This window comes from Physeter macrocephalus, chromosome 9 (assembly GCF_002837175.3).
Source record: "Physeter macrocephalus isolate SW-GA chromosome 9, ASM283717v5, whole genome shotgun sequence".
NCBI classification, from domain to species: domain Eukaryota; kingdom Metazoa; phylum Chordata; class Mammalia; order Artiodactyla; family Physeteridae; genus Physeter; species Physeter macrocephalus.
Genome location: NC_041222.1, coordinates 83,983,408 through 84,004,295, shown reverse-complemented (window position 1 = coordinate 84,004,295; position 20,888 = coordinate 83,983,408). Strand labels below are relative to the sequence as shown.

The 20,888-nt window shown below is 43.5% G+C and overlaps 1 protein-coding gene across 3 annotated transcripts in view; it reads right to left on the bottom strand.

Moving 5' to 3' along the window:
• Positions 1-6,230: 6,230 nt before the first annotated feature.
• Positions 6,231-20,888, bottom strand: part of WNK2 (WNK lysine deficient protein kinase 2) — an 84,343-nt gene continuing 69,685 nt past the window's right edge. For all 3 annotated transcript variants that reach the window (XM_028494150.2, XM_028494152.2, XM_028494151.2), the window contains 2 exons: positions 9,275-9,386; positions 6,231-6,427 (listed from right to left, as the gene is read on the bottom strand). In XM_028494150.2, the coding sequence (XP_028349951.1) occupies positions 6,402-6,427; positions 9,275-9,386 (138 nt within the window). In that variant the 3' untranslated portion in view covers positions 6,231-6,401. The remainder of the gene's footprint in view (positions 6,428-9,274; positions 9,387-20,888) is intronic.

Genomic DNA, 20,888 nt, shown 5'->3' with positions numbered 1-20,888 from the left:
GGGAGGGGCACGGATGCGGGGCGAGCCTGCGGCGGCAGGGGCCGGCGTGACGCTGCACCGGCCCGAGGCGCGCCACGCGTTCTCCCGGGGGAGCTGTCCCTGGATCCCGGGGCCCCGGCAGTGGCGGGCTGCACGAGCTCCTGGGAGGGGCGGTGTGGAGAGTGACCTGTGCTCGCACACAGGTCTCTTGGTGGCGGCAGCAGCAACCCGAGCATCCCACACCTGTCTCTGCTGTCCGCGCCGACAGCCGCGGCTCGCGCCCGTTTCTGGAGCTCCTTTAAGCGGCGCGCTTAAACCCCTTCCTAGCGCACTAGGAAGCAAAGAGGGAAGAAAAGGTCTCTTGCCTCTTCGGCAGCTCCAGACTTCTCCCGGACTCCCTCCCGGCTAGCCGTGGCGCACTAGCCCCTTCAGGCTGTTTTCACTCTGCCAACTCCAGACCTTTCCCTGGGATCCAACTGAAGCCCGAGGCTCAGCTCCCAGCCCCCTCCCGCCCCGGCGGGTGAGCAGACAAGCCTCTTGGGCTGGTGAGTGCCGGTCGGCACTGATCCTCTTTGTGGGAATCTCTCCGCTTTGCCCTCCGCACCCCGCTGCTGCGCTCTCCTCCGAGCTCCGGAGCTTCCCCCCTCCTCCACCCACAGTCTCCGCCCGTGAAGGGGCTTCTAGTGTGTGGGAACCTTTCCTCCTTCACGGCTCCCTCCCACTGGTGCAGGTCCTGTCCCTATTCTTTGTCTCTGTTTATTCTTTTTTCTTTTGCCTACCCAGGTACGTGGGGGGGTTTCTTGCCTTTTGTGAGGTCTGAGGTCTTCTGCCAGCGTTCGGTGGGTGTTCTATAGGAGAAGTTCCACGTATAGCTGTATTTCTGATGTATCTGTGAGGAGGAAGGTGATCTCCGCGTCTTACTCTTCCGCCATCTTGCCTGCTAATCTCTATCTTTTAGTTTTCCAAGTACAGGTCTTTTGCCTCCTTAGGTAGGTTTATTCCTAGGTATTTTATTCTTTTGGATGCAATGGTGAATGGGATTATTTCCTTAATCTCTTTCTGATCTTTTGTTGTTGGTGTATAGAAATGCAAGAGATTTCTGTGTAGCTTTTTCAGTTTTATTGAGTTTCTCATGTATTGGCTTTTGGTTACATTGATATTCTCTATTGTTTTCCTGTTTTACTGATTTCTATTATTCATTTTCTTATGCTTATTTTGGATTTAATTTCTTCCTCTGCTAGTTTCTTACGGTGGAAGATGAAGTCATTAATTTGGTCTTCTTTTCTAATGTAGGCTTAGTGCTATCAATTTCCTCCTAAGTATTGTTTTAGCAATATCCCACCAATTTTGACATGTTGAATTTTCATTTTTATTGTTTGTTTTCTAATTCCTCATTTGATTTCCTTTTTAATCCATAGGTTATTTAAAAGTGTGTTACCTCATTTGCAAATATTTGGGTGTTTTCCAGAGATCTGTTTTTGACTTCTAATTTAATTCCATTGTGGTTGGAGCATGTCATCTGTATGACTTGAATCCTTTAGAATTTATCATCACTCATCTTAATGGCCCAGAATCTGCCTTATCATGGACCACGTACACATAAAAACAACATGTGCTCTGCTGTGGGTGGAGTCTTAGAAACGTTAAGCCAAGCTGGTTGAGAGTGGTCTTCAAGTCTTATGTGTTCTTAGTGATTGTTGTCGTCATGTCACGGAAACAAGAGGGACCTTAACCCAAAATTTGGTTTGGATATTGAGACTGATGATGCGTGTGTGCACACACACACACACACACACAAACACACACACACAAACACACACACACACAAACACACACACGTTGCGAGAGGATAAAAAGGTTTGTTTCTCACTTAAAGAGGCTTTAAGATCCAAAACAGATTGAGTGAGTGGGGAAAGGAGACTGGCTGGGAAGGGAGACTGGCTTAGGGTTTTTATGGTGGTTAGGGAGTAGGGTCAGGATGAGGGATTCCACTTATAGCATGAATTTCCCATGGTGCCAAGGGATGGAGCACTAGGGCTTCTTATCAGCATGACGAGATATGCAGAGAAGAAGAAGATGGAGGGTGAGACTTAAAAGCTGTCAGCACTCAGACATCAAAAATGGAGTCAGGCTCTATTACAATGGCCTTCTGTCTACTTGCTCTGCCATTTATTCAGATAGCTGACTGTGATTATGAATTTGTCTATTTCTCTTCTGTTTTCCTCCGCATTTCAAAGTTGTTATTAGGGATAGAAACATTTAGACTTGTATGTTTTCTTGGTGAGTTGAACTGTTATCATTATGAAATTATATCTTTGCCCTCATAATAAGCTTTGCTCTGAAACCTGCATTGTTTGATATTAATAGTCACTGTAGGTTCCTTTTGATTGATGTTAGGATGGTATATTTTGGTCCATCCTTTTACCCAAACCTATTTGTCTTTATATGTAAAGTATAAAATTGGATTTTTGAATCAAATGTGATAATTTCTTTTACTCAAAGTGACCAGACCATTTACATACCATTACAAAACGTGGCTATTGATATAGTTATGGTTAAGTCTATCATCTTGTAATTTGATTTTTATTTATCTCATCAGTCCTTTGTTCCCCTTTTTCTCTTTTCTACAGTTCTGTCCATTTGAATTCTAAACCAAGAGCTCTGTGGCCCTCAGCATTGGTGTGCTGACCAGCATTGTGCAGTTGGCCTGGTGTGTTCACCACTGGACATTGTCCCTCCAGTCCACGATGCTGATGCTTTAGGATTGGGGAGAGGTTCCCTGCCTCCCCCATGAGCTCATGTGGGGCTCAGCAAAAGGAGCAGTGGGTGTTTCTTTTCAGTTTTCTGCCACAAATATGTCTTGACCTCCTCTCCCTCCTTCTTTCTCTCCCTGTATATATACATTTGGTATTCACTTAATTTTAGTTTTAAAATGTGTGTGTGTGCAAATAGAGACAAATATAGTTTCCATCTTACAAACAGATTGTGTACTAACATTATTTAGTAAGCCATGTGTTATGGACTGAATGTTTGTGTCCCCCTCAAAGTTCATGTTGAAGTTCTAACCTCCAATGTGACTATATCTGGAGACAGGGCCTTTATGGAAGTAATTAAGATTAAACAGGTCATAAGGGTGGGGCCCTGGTATGATAGAATTCGTGTCCTTATAAGAAGAGGAAGAGAAAATAGAGCTCATTCGCTCTCTCTCCACATGCACACAAAGAAATCATGTGGGCACACACCGAGATGATGGTGCCTATACACCAAGAAGAGTCCTCAGAATGAAACCTACTTGCCAGCACCTTGATCTTGGACTTCTGGCCTCCAGAACTGTGAGAAATAAATATCTGTTGTTTAAGCCACCCAGCCTGTGGTATTCTGTTATTGCAGCCCAAGACACCCATCTGTTTTATTTCCCAAAGGACATAACATCAAGGCTGGGCTCCCTGGCTAGAGTATGAAATTGTTTATGACTTGGAAATACAGTGCTAGGATAGCATAACCTGTTACTCAGAACCCTTGGGGATGCTTACTTTTGTTTCTCCAAGTTTTCCTGGGTCATGGAGAATCAACCAGCCCTTTAATAAAGGCCCATTTGAGATTTGAAGCTGTTCAACCTGAGTGGAGGCTCACATACCACAGCAGACACCAGAGAGTGGGCTGCAGGGAGCCCTCCAGGACAGAATGAGAATGAAAAGCAGAGCCTGCAGCTCACCATGGCCCTGCAGGGGGAACTCAGGGCAAACCTGGACGATGCTGCTGTCCCTGTCCTGGGAAACCTGTGCTGGGCCTGGAAGCTGCTGTGCGGGAGGCACCAGGCACAAGGTGGGTCTTTTCCATTCCAGAAATCCTATAAGTAGCAACAAGCTACTGCAGACTTCTACTCAAAGGGAGAGTTCTACTTCTGGCAACAATTCATTGTGCAGCAGCTGTGTTCATTGACAGCTGTTCTGGAAGTTGTGGGATACAGAAGACGCCCTTAAGGTCTGCCCTCAGGAGGCTTAAAACGAAGTGTGACACATGAGACACACACCCAAGATCTCCTATGGGGGTCTGGTGAGATGTTCCTGCCAGCCGCATGACAAGAGCTCAGTGGAGGAGAGATTCCAAGGGTGTTGCAGGACTGTGAGCAGCTGGGGGCAGAGTTAGGGTGGGCGAATCATGTCCCAGCAGCCAAGTCTGAAGCTGAGGGACATGTCTGGCAGGTGTGGCCAACCACCAAGAGCCTCAGACTTAAACACAGGGGATTAAGGTTTACCTGGGGGCCCCAGAGAGCCACTGGGCATTTCTGAGCAGTGGACGAGGCTGGGTGTACAGGGCCCCAGAAGACCAATGTGCAGGCTCCCCCCTGGGGTTGTAGCTTGACCATCAACATCACTGGCCTGTCCCTCTGCCTCAATACAGCAACAGAGCTGCTTCCAGAGGGCCATCCCCATTTGTAGGGAGGACCTGGCTGCTCCTGGAATCGGGGTGAGGCAGACTCTGCTACTTGGGGTCTCAGGCGGTAAGGTACCCACTGGCTCCTCCTCCAAAGATGTGCTGGGGGAAGTGGGTAAGTGCTCAGTGATGCTGTGGTGTGAACAGGTATTCAATCTGTCCAGGTGTTCCAACCCAATCTCTCCCCCCTTGTCCCACCAGAAACACACCCCCTAGTAAAGGAACCTGACTGTTGCCTACTCAGAAATTCTGGAGGAAGCTTGGGCCCTCATAGGTGTTTGCATCCAGGGCTGTTACGACTACCTGTGAGCCCCTGCTCGGTTTCCAAATTTCAGCCATCTGCCTTCGCAATTTTTACCATTTGCTCGTGTGCTTTTACCTTTAGTTACTACTATCTTACCACCAATTTTTACCGTCAGCACCTGTACCCTTACTTGCTTAAAATGATTTAAATAAATTTGCTGTCTGAAAAGGTAAGCTGTGCATTACTTCCATCAATAGAAAACCAGTAACAGGAGCCACAAACAGACAATGACAAAATGAACACAATGAAAATACACGATGTCATTACGTCTGGCAGAACAATGGCCTGTTCTACTTTATCACAGAGGAGAGCACACACCAGGGCATGTCCACTTGGCCCGGGCAGCAGCACCAAGAGCTGGCAAGGGATGAGGTGGGCAGCCCCTATGTGCATCCCCAAACCTCACCCCCACACCCTCTGGGAAGCTGTGGGGAGGCAGGAAGTCCGCACTGCTCTGCTTTCATCAGCCAACTGAACAGGAGTTGAGTCTCAGGGGTTGGCATTTTGTGTGATGACCAAAAAAGACGTTTGGGGACACCTGCGACAACTACAATGTTATACACAGCATCTGTGGGCTCCAGTGGTGACATAACCCAGGTGCTGCTGCCCCTACACCACATTTTTCACTGAAGGAAACACTAAATTGAAGTCAGAGATGAATTAACACAAAGATACAATTTTCTCATCTCAAGGAGTGGGACCCCCTGAATTCTACCCACACCCCAGGCCCCAGTGTGAGCCCCCATTCCTGCTGGCCAAGCTGCAACTTTACTACTGCATGTTACCCTGTGAGGCCACTAGCAGGTTTCCTGTCTTTCACACTGTGCTTCAGACACCCTACCACGGTGGTGATGCAGCCCTGAAAGGGCCAGTGGGCCTATCCTGCCACCCACCGAAGCCAGGGGTCTGAGACCCGAGGCTGGCCCCTCCCAATGGTGCACGTGGATTCTGGAGGAAGGGCCATTTCAAGCCACTGTGGATGCCTGTCCTGTGCCTGGTGGATTGATGTGACAGGGTAAGGAAGCCCAAAGGGCAGCATAACGAATGGAGCTGTGTGCGCAAGGGTACAAGTCTGTGCGAGCCACGGAGCCGTCACCAGAGATGGGCATCACTGTTCAGCCTCCAAAGGTCTGATGCCTCCAGGGCTCTGCATAGAACGGGGGCTGCCCTGGGTATGAAGGAGGCGAATGCCTGAAAACTGGGGCCAGGCTGCCTGAGATCCACAGCCTCAGCTGCTTCTCTAAGAGGTGGGACCTTATCACACGTCTGACCCATCCCAGCTGTTGTCTGGACACAAGGACCGTGAGCTACCCAGTGTACTGTAAAGCACCATCTAAAGTGTTCATCACCACACTCAGGAACCCCTTAGCTAAGGATACTTACCCCCAGACCTGTCCCGCTGTGTGGTCCCAGGAGTTTCTCCAACACTCTCATTCACTTACCAACCATCTCAGGTCACCTGCCTGTCTGGGGACCACAAGAAAGGAGTTTGAAAAACCAACGTCCTGTTTCCCCCAAAATATTTTTTATTCTTGCTTACATTTGTGTTTCCAATTGTGAATAAAAAATGCTTAGAAAGTGGTTACAAAACATCGTGAACTGGACACGAGGTGTGGGCTCGCCTTCTCTGCATGAGATGACACGGGGCCTGGCGTCTGGGTCTGGGTCGGCCTGCCTGGGCTCAGTCGGGCTTCTCACTTTCAGAATCTAGAAAACAAAACCGCCACAGCTCATTACAGGCCTGACACGAGGCCCTGGAAGTTGGAATGGTGACACCAGAGTGGTCACGTTCCTTGGAGGGCTGGGCTGCCGGACCATGACCCAGGCACTATGCATACATACCCCGGGCTGCCTCTGCCATCTGGCCACCTTCCACACTGAGCAACTGCCCAAACCAGGCAGGGCCTTGCAAGGCCCACTGCCCTGGAGAGCAAGGTACCTCTGGCTCCACGGGCACAGCAAGCAGAGCAGCACCCCTGACCTGCCCGGCCTCTGCTCAGAGCTAGCACTGAGGCAGAGCACTGCAGGTGGCCAGGGGCACAAAGCCTGACTGCATCTCGGTGGAAACGCAGGACAAACAGACCAGCGCTGCGACCCCAGCCGCGGGGAGCCGGAGGCACCACGACCCCCAGCTTGAGTACATGCAGAACACATGCAGGGGCACCAGCTGCTGACCATAAGGCCATCAGGGCCGGGGAGCCAGGAAAACATGCTGAATTCCACGGGGCCCTCCCCAAATCCGCACCAAGGCCCTGCACCTACAGGACAGCAGAGCCCCTCAGGTGACCCCAGGGCAGGTGGCCCAGCCCCCCACCCAGCTGTGTCCAAAGTGAGTCACACAAACCTGGCTTTCTGTGAGACAGCCAACATGGACAGGGGTCAGAGACACCATTTAGTTGGCCATGAGACTCATGCCCTCCATGGGGCAGAGTCCACTGTACATCTAAATGCAGTTCAAATTCAGAGTTTGAAAGCCGAGTGAACAAGCCAACCTAGGCCCGAAGCCACAGAGCTGGCATGGGGTTCCCGCCCAACAACCCACTCTCGTCCTCTGAGCCACATCGGCTCAGCGTCAATCACACCCGGCTCCTGCCAGAAAGACAGTACCTGCCACTCAGCCCCCAGGCCCCTCATGGCCACCCCGGCCTCCTGGGCAAGGTGTTGACAGCAGGCATGGAGCTGAGAGTGAAACTGTCAGGACGGGGCAGTGCTGCCTGCCAGGGCTACCCACCTCATGCTCCCTTTGAGACTGGCTGTTCATCTTTCACGTGGACAGAAGATAAGAAAAAGATGTTGTCCCACACTGTTTTCAAGCAAAAATGTTTATTTTTCTCCTTCAAATATACAATCTCTTGGGGAGTCTGTGCCACTGACCGTTCACATACAAGGTCAGGACTCCAAACCACATGTCTGGTACAGCAGGGGGAGCGGGAAGAGGGCAGCTTCCACCACCCTCAGGAACCAGGCGCACATGATTCTCAACCCAAGGACCAAGGGGCACATTACGGAGAACAGAAATCTCTTACTATAGTATCATGGCCTGGCAGAAGAGTCTGTATAATCATCTAGAAAATTCAATTCTAACTGAAGTGATGGAATAATATATTTAAACCAAAATAATTCAGCCAATCCTAGTAAAGTCCCAAAGTACAGCAGAACTATATAATTCACAGCTGGGCAGCCCAACCAGTGGCCTCCCAGTGGAAAATGGGAAACATCTTGGTCAGTGAGGAGCAAGGCCTTCAGCTCCCACCCTGGGCTGTTTGGTGCCTGTGTGGGATGAGTCCCACTGAAATTTCCAGGAGAGGAACACTCCCACCCCCAGCAGGGCAACCTCAGTGGCTGGAGAACAGTCTGGAGGCCAGAGGTGGGTGGAGCAGCCTGTGAACACATGGCAAAGCTAGGCCCAAGTGGCCACAGGCCTCAGTGCAAATGACAGAAAAGGAAGGCAGGTCAGTAGGAGGGTTGGCAGGCCCCCAGAACAGAAGGGGTCCACTGTCTCTGCAGAGCAGGCGGCCTGCCTGTGCTCCTGCACCAGACACACACCTGTACCTCCCCCACACTCACAGCAGCCCTGAAGGCTTTGGGTCATGAGAGCGTGTCTGCTTACCTAGCGCTTTACAGCAGGTTCCACAGAGCCAAACACAGATGCTAACATTCCTGACTAAAAGACCAACTACCAGTAGCAATGCACTGCCCCAATAACCATGCATCCCTGGGCAGTTTGCTAGCAGTGCCCATGGCACTGCAGTTGAGGGAGTGTGTCCATCTGTTTGCTATCTATGACCATACAGCTGGAGAGACCTCATTTTATGAGTACAAAGCAGAACTCTTCTAGCATTTGCAACTCTTCAATATTCAAGGTCACTAGTTCAATTTTTTTTAAAGCATGTACAACAGAAAAGTCAAGATCAGACTTTAGCTTCAGATTTTCAAACCATTCATGTCTCTGCAACTTAACACGGGAAATAGAGATATCAATACACAAGCCAACTGTAAATGAAATACATCTTTTCTGATACATGATTTTTAAAAAACATCTCTTTCCATCAGGGAATGGAAAAGCTGGAATTCAAGGCACTGTACTTCTGCAGGGTGACTACAATGTTCTAACTATCAACTCAAGTACAGGAAGTGAGTGCAAAGACAGCAAGTGTAGACCACGGGAAACTAAGAGGGAACAAGGTCTGCAGCAATAAAGAAAGCAAGGACTGCTGCCCTGGCTGGGCACCCATGGGCAGGCAGGGCAGGACTTGGAGGCCAAACCACAACCTGACTCTGGGCTATTCAGTTCAGTATGTTCCACTTGGCAAGTGGTGAGACAGAGGAGCTATGTGATCCGCAGCCGGGGGCCGGGCATGCTGACCATAGGTGGCCACAAGAACATGGGTAGTGCTGGCGTGCCTGTTGCACCCAAGCCTGGCCCCTCATCGAGGCTCCAGCTGCCTGCTTGGGCTGCCCAGGGCCCCCAGGACACTGGAGCTGGGATCAGGCTTCCATACTGGCCCAAAGGCAGTGCGAAGGGCGGGGCTGGAAGGCAGGAGAGAGCAGTACCTGGCATGGGCACAGGCTGGGCTGAGGCAGCTCCAGGAATGACCGCGGTGGGTAGAGGGCTGGGTGCCGGGGCCAGACATGGCATCCCCACTGCTGTTCGAGACGTGTTCATCTACAAGACAAGAAACGTGGCTTCAATCAGCTAGCCTCCCTCAGTGGCCTTGTGGGTCCCCACAGTTTCTCCATCCTCAGGAGAGGGTGGTCTCAGGACCTGCCATGGGGCACCTTTAATGGCTGACGCCAGAGTGGAAGTACGCGGCTGGGAGGCAGCCACCGTCCCTCCCTCCTTCCACAGAGCTGCAGCCTGCCCACCTCTGGGCCACATGCCCCAACTGTCCACAGGCCAGAGTGGGCTTCAAAGCAGACCCTGCAGGACATGAACCCTGAAGTCGCACTAAGGGGACCACACACCCCAACCCAAGGCCTCCTGCTTGATTGGTCAGTGCCATTATGGCAGGACCAGAACAGCTGGGAGCTGTGTAGGGCTGTGTGCCCAGAGATCCGGAGTCAGTGGCAGGGCAGCCCTTCTGCTCTCTGCACCTCAGGTATAACCCCACAGGAAAAGCTGCACAAGGGCTGGGAAGTGAGCTGTGATGGCTGGTGAGACCAGCATGGCCGTGATGCAGAAACCTGATGAGGCTACTGCAAGAAAACAGAGTAGGGCCCAACAGCCTTCAAACTGTCTAGACAAAATGTTGGCAGATCTAAACAAGCAACTATAAAAAAAGATAATACATCAGAGCCAAGTGAGGTTTGCCCCAGGAATGCAATGATGTCCCAGTAGAAATCACTGCATCTCATCAGTTACATCCCAAGGGAGAATTCCATGTGATGCTCCCCACAGATGCAGGGAGAGTGTCTGAGGAGTTCCACCCTGCTTCATGGAAAGCACAGCTGCTGAAGCCGGACGGTGCCTCCTCCATCTGGAAGGGCCTCAGCAGAACCCACAGCCAACCCTGTGCCGATGGTGAAATGCCAAATGTACTTCACCCAAGGATCCCCCTGTCCCTAGCCAACACTGTGTGGAAAGTTCCAGCCAATAAAAGAAAAGGAGTAAGGGGCACAGACTAGAAAAGAAAAAGGAAAACCATCCTTATTTGCAGACGACAAGATCGTGTATGGAGAAAACCCAAAAGAGCAGACAAACCAATTTCGAGAACTAAAAAGCACATTTAGCAAGATTGCAGGCTACAAGGAACAGAAAACAACCATATTTCTATATACTACCAACATATAACTGTAAAAGGAAATTTTAAAGCAATAAAATTTACAACCACATTCCAAAAATCAACTATCTCAGGGTAAACTTAATGAAAGCTGTGTAACACCTTTACACTGAAAACTATAAAACTTTGCTGAGAGAAAATTAAAAAGACATATACAAAGCAATGCCATGTTTATAGAAAGACTCACTACTGTTAATGTGTCAAATCTTACCCAGATGCTTAACAGACTCAATACAATTGGAATCAAAGTCCCATAAGGCTATTTTGTAGGAATATTCAAGCTGTTTCTAAAATGTAGGTGGAAGTATTAAAGACCTAGAAAAATCAAGGAATTCTTGGGAAGGGACAAATTAGAAGTATTAACAAACTATACATAAAATAGATAAGCAACAAGGATTTACTGTAACAAACACAGGGAGTTACACCCAATATCTTGTAATAACCTATAATGGAATATAATTTGAAAAAAAGAAAATGACCACTAGCTAAGGCTTCAGCAAACAAAACCAGCAAATGCTGGGGAAGGGGAGAATCTGTTTTCCAGAGTTATCACTTATCATATTCAGATGTCCAGTTTTCAACAAGAAATCACAAAATCTTTACAAAGAAAATGAGAAGTATGATCCATACAGAGGGAAAATTCATTAATAGAAAATGTCCCTGAAGAAATCTAAACATTGCACTTACAAAATAAAGACTTTAAATCAACTGCTTTAAATATGTTCAAAGAGTTAAAGGAAACCATGGATAAAAAGAAAACCAGGAAAATGATTCATGAACAACATGAGAATATCAATAAAGTGACAGAAGTTATAAAAGGAACCAAATATTAGAGCTGAAATATTAGAGCTAAAAGGTATAATAACTGAAATTAAAATTCCAACAGAGAAGCTCAAAAGCAGATTTAATCAGGAAGAATAAAGAATCAGCAAACTTGAGACCACAGAATTGAAATTATCAGGTCTGAGAAACAGAAAGAAAAAAAAAAGAATGAAGAAAAGAAAAGTAAACAGAGCCTATCAGGGAGAAGAGAAAGTGAAGGACAGGAAAAAATACTTGAAGTAGAGAAAGAAAAGACTGTCAACCAAGATTCTACATCCAGCAAAATGAACCTTCAAGATGAAGGAGAAATTAAGACTTCTGGATAAACAAAAACTAAGGCAGGTTGTTACTAAAAGATATGCCCCACAAGAAATGCTAAAGGAAGAACTTTCATTTCAGGCTGAAATGAAAGGATAATAGACAGTAACTCAAAGCTATGAGATGAAATAAAGAAAGCAACTACACAGCTAAATATGTAAGCCAATACTATTGTACTTTTGGTTTTAATTCCTTTTTTCCCCTATATGATTTAAAAGGCAAATGCATTAGATAATAATTATAAATCTATGTGAATGGGCACACAATGTATAAAGATGCAATCTGTGCAAAAACAACAGAAAGGAGGACGGATGGAGACATATAGGAGCAGAGTGTTGAAATAAAGTTGGTATTACTCAAACTAGGTTGTTATAAGGTTAAGATTTTAATTGTAATCCCTAAGGTAACCAATAAAAAATAACAAAAACGTATATAGAAAAGTAAAAAGAAGGGGGGGAGGGGATAAAAACCTGTAGGACATACAGAAAAAAACATAGTTAAACCAGCAGAAGTCCTTTATTAACCATAATTACTTTAAATGTAAATGGACTGAACTCTCCAATTAATAGGCAAAGATTGGCAGAGTGGATAAAAAAGCATAATTAATCTATATGCTATCTACAAAACACACACTTTAGATACAAACACACAAAGAGGTTGAGAGTAAAAGGATGGAGGAGAGGAGATCAAGATGGCAGAGTAGGAAGGTGCTGAGCTCGCTTCCCCCCACGAACACGTCAAAAATACATCCATAAAGTGGGGCAGTTCTCTGAAAACAAACTGGAAATGGACAGAAATATTCTTCTAAAACAAAAGCTGTAAAAGAAAGATCCACATGAGTCAGATAAGAAGGGAAAAGAGCTATCAGGTTGGGACCCAGGCCCACAGAAGAGGAGGGGGATATCACCACTAGGAGATCCTCCCTGGGGAGTGAGTGGTTTGAACCACATATTGGGTACCCCAGCCCTGGCGTCCAACATGCTGACATTCACGTTACAGGGGTTCCAGAAGGAGACAAGTCTTCTTATTGGTTTGAAAATTAATAGGACTTCGAGGAGGGCTGTGAGAAACCTAGACCTGGCTCGTGACACAAGCTTGCTTACTCCCAGGAATGAGGTGTAGAATGGAGATTAAAACTGCCCCAGAATTCCGGAAAGTGTGCAGTTGGGGATGGAACTGACTCAGACCCAACACTGCATATAAATGGGGCAAGGGTAGCCTTTGCTGGCACTCACAGAGGCTGCAGATCAGGAGCTGTATGGAGCTGACTAGCATTCTGGGACTGTCCCAGTGTACACCCTGGCCCACACCAGGTGCCCACTGCAGCTCTTTTGCTCCAGCACTGTGCCCCCTGGAGCAAAAGTGCCATTGCTGGGAGAGGGGAGAGAGCACACTTAGAGGGAAAGGAGCCAGCTCGGACCCCACCCCTGCTTCAGCACCTTGGGATGAGACCTCACCCCTGATAGGGTAGTGATGACCAGTCAGCATAGAAAAAGCTTCAGCTCACACATGGCTCTGGCTCTAGCCCCTCCATCCCCAGCCCCACCACCCACCAAGGTGATACCAGACAGCACATCCTGGGGGAAGACATGACTCATGCTCACTTCAGATCCAGCTCTCGCACCGAAACTACCGAACACATGCAGACTGCATAGAGATGCTCCCACACAAGTACAACCCTTCAAGACCGAGATAGGTAACTGTTTCACCTAATTTTATAGAGATAGAAAACATTAAGTGAAATGAGAAAACAAAGGAATGTCTTTAAAACGAAAAAAACAAAGAAAAAACTCTGAAAAAACAACTAATGAAAGAAAGAAAATTTACCAGATAAAGAGTTCAAAGCATTAGTAATAAGAATACTAACTGAACTAGGGAAAAGAATAGATGAGCACAGAGAGAATTTTAACACAGAACTAGAAAATATAAAAACCAGTCAGAACTGAAGAATGAAATAACTAAAATGAAAAACACACTAGAAGGAATTAACAGACGGTAATAGGTAATAGAGAAGAATGCATAAATGATCTGGAAGATAGAATAATGGAAATCATCCAATCAAAACAGTAAAAAGGGAAACAAATTTTTAAAATATGAGAACAGTTTAAGGGACCACTGAGACAACATCAACCATGCTAACATTCACATTATAAGGGTTCCAGAAGGAGAAGAGAGAGAGAAGAGAGTCGAAAATGTATTTGATGAAATTATGGCTGAAAACTTCCTGAACCTGGAGAAGGAAACAGATACCCAGGTACACAGAGTATCCCAAACAAGATGAACTGAAAGAGACACAGACCAAGATGTATCATAATTAAAATGGTAAAAGTTAGAGATAAGGAGAGAATTTAAAGGTAGCAAGAGAAAAGCAAAGAGTCACGTACAAAGGAACACCTATAAGTCTATCAGATGATTTTTCTGCACAAACTTTGCAGGCCAGAAGGGAATGGCATGACATATTTATAGTGCTCAAAGGGAAGAATCTACAACCTAGGACAATCTACCCAGCAAGATTATCATTCAGAATTAGAATTGAGATAAAGAACTTCTCAAATAAGAAAAAACTGAAAGAGTTCATCAATACTTAAACTAACCCTAAAAGAAGTCTTAAATGGTCTTCTCCAAGTGGGAAAAAAAAAGGCTACAGCAAGATGTAAGGATTTATAGGAAAGGAAAAACCCCACAAGTAAAGGCAAATATATAGCAAAGGCTGTGGATCAATCACTTAACGTAAGCTAGTACAAAGGTTAAAAGACAAAAATTGGAAAATAAACTATAACTACAATCAACAGTTAAGGGATAAACATGAAGATGTAAAATATGACATCAAATACACAAAATGTATGGGAGGGGAGTAAAAAAATGTAGATCCTTTAGAATATGTTTGAATTTAAATGACTACCAGTTTAAAACAAGTAGATACATAGGTCAACATATATGAAACCCAAGGTAACCATAAATCAAAATCCTACAATAGATACACAAAAATAGGGAGAAAGTAACAGAAGCATGCCATGATTTGATAAAGAAAATCATCAAACCACAAGGGAAGAAACTAAAAGAAGAAGAAAAGAATATAGAATGACAAAAACAACCAGAAAACAAGTAACAAATGGCAGTTAAGTACATACCTATATATAATTACTTTAAATGTCAATGGACTAAATGTTCCAATCAAATGACATAGAGTGGATGACTGGATAAAAAACAAGACCCATCTATGTGCAAGAGACTCTCTTTAGAATTAAAGACACACAGACTAAAAGTGAAGGGATGGAAGGAGCTATTTCATGGAAATGAAAACGACAAGAGAGCTGGTAGCAATACTAATATCTTGCAAATTAGACTTTTAAAAAAAGTCTATAAAAAAGACAAATAAGGATATTATATAATGATACAGTGATCAATACAAGAAGAGAATATAACATTTATTAATATGTATGCACTTCATATAGGTGCAACTAAATATGGAAAGCAAATATTAACAGACATAAAAAGGAGAAACTGACAATAATAGAATAATAGTTGGAGACTATAATGAAATATTGGTCTTAAATGACACATTAGACAAATTGAACTTAATAGATATATATAGGACATTCCATCCCAAAACAGCAGAATACACATTCTTTTCAAGTGCACATGGAATGTTCTCTAGGATAGATCACATGCCAAGCCAAAAAACAAGTCTCAATAAATAGAAGCGAACTGAAATTACATCAAGCTTTGTTTTTCAACCACAACAGTATGAAACTAGAAACCAATTACTGGAAGAAAAATGGGAAAAAACACAAACACATGGAGACTAAATGACATGTTAATAAAAGAAACAATGGATGAATGAAGAAATCAAAGAGGAAATCAGAAAAAAACGAGACAAATGAAAAAAAACGCAACTTTGCACAACCTAGAGGATGCAGCAAAAGCAAATATAACAGGGAAGATTATAATAATACATGCATACCTGAGCATACAAGAAAAATCTCAGATAAACAACCTATCCTCCAACTAAATGAATTAGAAAAAGAACAAAGCCCAAGTCAGCACAAGTAAAGAAATAAAGATCAGAGAGGAAATGAATAAAAGAGACAAAAAAATACAAACGATCACTGAAACTAAGAGCTGATTTTTTAAAAAGATAAGCAAAATTGATAAGCTTTTAGCTAGGCTCATTAAGAAAAAAGAGAGAGAACCCAGATAAACAAAATAAGATAGGAAAGAGAAGATTACAACCAATATCAGTGAAATACAAAATATCATAAAAGAATATTACAATTATATACCAACAAATTGAACAACCTATAAGAAATGGATAAAAATCCTAGAAACACAAAATCTTCAAAGACTGAATCAGAAAGAAATGGACAAACTGAACAGACTAGTAGTGAAATTGAATTATTGTTCAAAAAGACCTCCCAGCAACAAAAGTCCAGGAACAAATGGCTTCACAGGGAAATTCTCCCAAATATATAAAGAAGAGCTAATACCTAGTGTAACAAACTATTCCAACAAAATGAAGAGGAGGGAATACTCCCAAATTCATTCTATGAGGCCACCATTACACTGATACCAAATCTAGAAAAAGACATTACAGAGAAAAGAAAATTACTAGTCAATATCTGTGATGAATATAGATGCAAAAATCCTCAAAAAATATTAGCAAACTAAATTCAATAATATATAAAAAGGATAATACACCATGATCAAGTGGGATTTATTCCACAGAATCAAGGACAGTTCAATATCCACAAGTCAATCAGTGTGATACACCACATTAACAAAAGGAAGGATAAAAATCACATTATCATTTCAATAGACACAGAAAAAGCATTTGACAAAATTCAACTTCTATTCATGATAAAGACTTGCATCAAAGTTGGTACAGAGGAAACATATTTCAACATAATAAAGGCCATTTATGACAAACCCACAGCTAACATCATACTCAACAGTGAAAAGCCAAAGCTTTTCCTCTAAACTCAGGAAAAAGACAAGGATGCCCACTCTCGCCACTGAGAAGTAGTACTGGAAGTCCTAGCCACAACAGTTAGGCAAGAAAAAGAAATAAAAGGCATCCATATGGAAAGGAAGAAGTAAAAATATCACTATTGGCAGATGACATGATGTTATACTCAGAAAATTCTGAAGTTCCATCAAAAAACTATGAGAACTAATAGATGAATTCAGTAAAGTTGCAGGATACAAGATTGACATACAGAAATCCATTGGTTTTCTAAACACTAATAATCAACTATCAGAAAGAGAAAGCAATAAAACAATCACATTTAAAATTGCATCAAAGAGAATAAAATACCTAGGAATAAACTTAACCAAGGAGGTGAAAGATCTATAACCTGAAGACTCTAAAACATTGATGAAGGATATTTAAGATGATACAAACAAATAGAAAAGATATTCCATGTTCCTGGATTGGAAGAATTAATACTGTTAAAATGGCCATACTACCCAAAGCAATCTACAGATTTAATTCAATCCCTATCAAATTACCCATGACATTTTCCACAAAACTAGAACAAATAATCCTAAAATTTATATGGAACCAAAAAGGCTCCCAATTACCAAACCAATCTGGAGAAAAAAGAACAAAGCTGGAGGTACCACACTCCCCAACTTCACATTATACTACAAAGGTAATCAAAAGAGCATGGTACTGACACAAAACCAGAAACATACATCAATGGAACAGAATGGACAGCCCCAAAATAAACCCATAAACTTATGATCAATTAATCTACAACAAAGGAGGCAAGAATATACAAGGGGTAAAGGCAGTCTCTTCAGTAAATGGTGCTGGGAAAACCGGACAACTACATGTAAAGAATAAAATTAGAACATTCTCTAACACCATATAAAAAAATAAACTCGAAATGAATTAATGACTTAAATAAGACTGAAACCCATAAAACTACTTAAGGGAAACTTAGGCAGAACACTCTTTGACATAAATCAAAGGAATATTTTTTTGGCTCTGTCTCCTAAGGCAAATGAAACAAAAGCAAAAACAAACAAATGGGACCTAATTAAACTTAAAAGCTTTTGCACAGCTAAAGAAACCTTTGACAAAAAGAAAAGACAACCTATTATTGAAAGTGAGAAAATATTTGCAAATGATAGGACTGATAAGGGGTTAATATCCAAAATACATAAACAGCTCATATAATTCAATATCAAAAAACCAAACAACCCGATTAAAAAATGGGGAGAAGACTTGAATAGATATTTCTCAAAGAAGACATACACATGGCCAAAGGGCACATGAAAAGATTCTCAACATTGGTAATCAGAGAAATGTAAATCAAAACCACAATGAAGTATCACCTCACACCTGTCAGAATAGCTATCATCAAAAAGACCGCTAATAACAAATGTTGGCAAGGATACGGAGAAAAGGTTACCCTAGTACACTGTGGATGGGAATGCAAATTGGTGCAGCCACTATGGAAAACATTATGGAGGTTCTTCAAAAAACTGAAAATAGAACCACCATACGATCCAGCAATTACATTCTTGGGTATATATCCATGGAAAATGAAAACACTAATTTGAAAAGATACTTGCACCTCAGTGATCACAGCAGCTTCATGTACAATAGCCAAGATATGGAAACAACCTAAGCAACAGATGAATGGATAAAGAAAATGTGGGTTACATATATAATGGAATATTACTCAGCCATAAAAAATGAAATTTTGCCATTTGCATCAACATGGATGGACCTGGAGAGTATTAGGCTTAGTGAAATAAATCAGAGAAAGAAAAATATTGTATATGATCAGTTATATGTGGAATCTAAAAAATAAAATAAACGAATATAACAAAACAGATAGAGATTCACAGATATATAGAAAACAAACTAGTGGTTACCAGTGGGAAGCCGGAGGGAGGTAGGGGCAAGATAGTGGTAGGGGATTAAGAGGTACTAACTAATAGGTATAAAATAAATAAGTTACGAGGATATATTATACAGCACAGGGAATATAGCCAACATTTTATAATAACTTTAATGATGTACATCTATAAAAATACTGAATAACTATGTTGTAAACTTGAAACTAATAAAATAGTTTAAATAAACTGTATTTCAATTAAAAATTCTTTAAAAAAAGAAAAAGAAAGTGAAATGATGGGAAAATAAACTCCTGAGAGCTGATCCAAGGTGGCACAGTGGAAGGAGCTTTGTTGTGAGGGCTTACCTCACAACAAAACCACAACAAACTGCTGAACAGCCATTGATAAAAAAGACTGGAAGCTGCCCAAAAAGATATTCTACATCCAAAGATATAAAGAAGAAACCACAACAAGATGGTAGGAGGGGCACACTCACAATATAATCAAATCCCATTACCCTGGGTGGGTGATCCACAAACTGGAGAATTATGATATTGCAGAAGTTCTCCCACAGGAGTTAGAGTTCTGAGCTCCACGTTAGGTTCCCCAGCTGGGGGTCTGACATCAGAGGAAGGAGCCCCAAAGACATTTGGCTTTGAAGGCCAGGAAGGCTTGATTGCAGGAGCTCCACAGGACTAGGGGAAGCAGAGACTCCACTCTTGGAGGGTGCACACAAGGTCCCGCATGTACTGGGATCCAGTGCAAAGGCAGTGACTTCATAGGAGCCTAGGCTGGACCTACCTGCTGGTCTTGGAAGATCTTCTGGGGAGGGGGTTGTGGCTGTGGCTCTCCCTTGGGATGTGGACATGGGTGGTGGAGATTTCGGGGAGTGTGCAGTTGCGTGAACTCTCAAGGAGGCAGACATCTTGCTTGGGTCAGCAGCACCAAGACCTGGCCCCACCCAACAGCCTGTAGTCTCCAGTACTGGGATGCCTCAGGCCAAACAACAGCCTTACCCATCAGCAGACAGGCTGCCTAAAGACATCCTGAGCCCACAGCCACCTCTAGACACATCCCTTGACACGGTTCTGCCCATCTGCCCACCAAAGGGCCAAGATCCACCTCCACCCACCAGTAGGCAGGCACCAGCCCTTCCCACTAGGAGACCTGCACAAGCGTCTATACCAGCCTCACCCACTGGGGCAGACACCAGAAGCAAGAATACTATAATCAGGCAGCCTGCAGAACTGAATCTGCAAATACAGGAATTTGTTCCAGACAAACAAACAAGATAAAACCCCAAAGAACAACTAACCAAAGTAGAGATAGGCAATCTACCAGAGAAAGAATTCAGAATAATGATAGTAAAGATGATCCAAGATCTCAGAAAAAGAATGGATGCACAGTGTGAGAAAATACAAGAAATTTTTAATAAAGAATTAGAAAATATAGAAAACAACCAGAGTTGAAGAATACAATAATTGAAATGAAAAATACACCAGAAGGAATCAATAGCAGAATAAATGATGCAGAAGAACGAATAAGTGAGCTGGACGACAGAAAGGGGGAAATCACTGCTGCAGAACAGAATAAATAAAGAAGGATGAAAAGAAGTGAAGACAGTTTAAGAGACCTCTGGGACAAAATTAAATGCACAAACACTCACATTATAGGGGTCCCAAAAGGAGAGGAGAGAGAGAAAGGGCCTGAGAAAATATTTGAAGACATAATAGCTAAAAACTTCCCTAACATGAGAAAGAAAACACTCACTCAAGTCCAGGAAATGCAGAGTCCCAGGCAAGATTAACCAAAGGAGGAACACGCCAAGACACAGTAATCAAATTGACAAACATTAAAGACAAAGAGAAAATATTAAAAGCAACAAGGGAAAAGCAACAAATAATGTACAAGGGAATCCCATTACGGTTATCAGTTGATTTTTTCAGCAGAAACTCTGCAGGCCAAAAGGGAGTGGCACGATACATTTAAATGAAGAAAGGGAAAGAATATTCGACCCAGCAAGGTGCTCATTCAGATTCGAGGGAGAAATAAAAAGCTTTACAGACAAGCAACAGGTAAAAGAATTCAGCACCACCAAACCAGTTTCACAACAAATGCTAAAGGAACTTCTCTAGGTGGAAAAGAAAAAGCCTCAACTGGAAACAAGAAAATTACAAAATGGGAAAGCTCACCAGGAAACGCAAACATACAGTAAAGGTAAGAAATCATCCACATACAAATAGGATATCTAAACCCATAATTGTAAGAGGAAGAGAGTACAAATGCAGGATATTTGAAATACATTTGAAATTAGGAGCTCAGCAACTGAAAACAATCGTGTGTGTATACATATATGTGTGTGTGTGTGTGTGTGTGTGTGTGTGTGTGTGTGTGTGTGT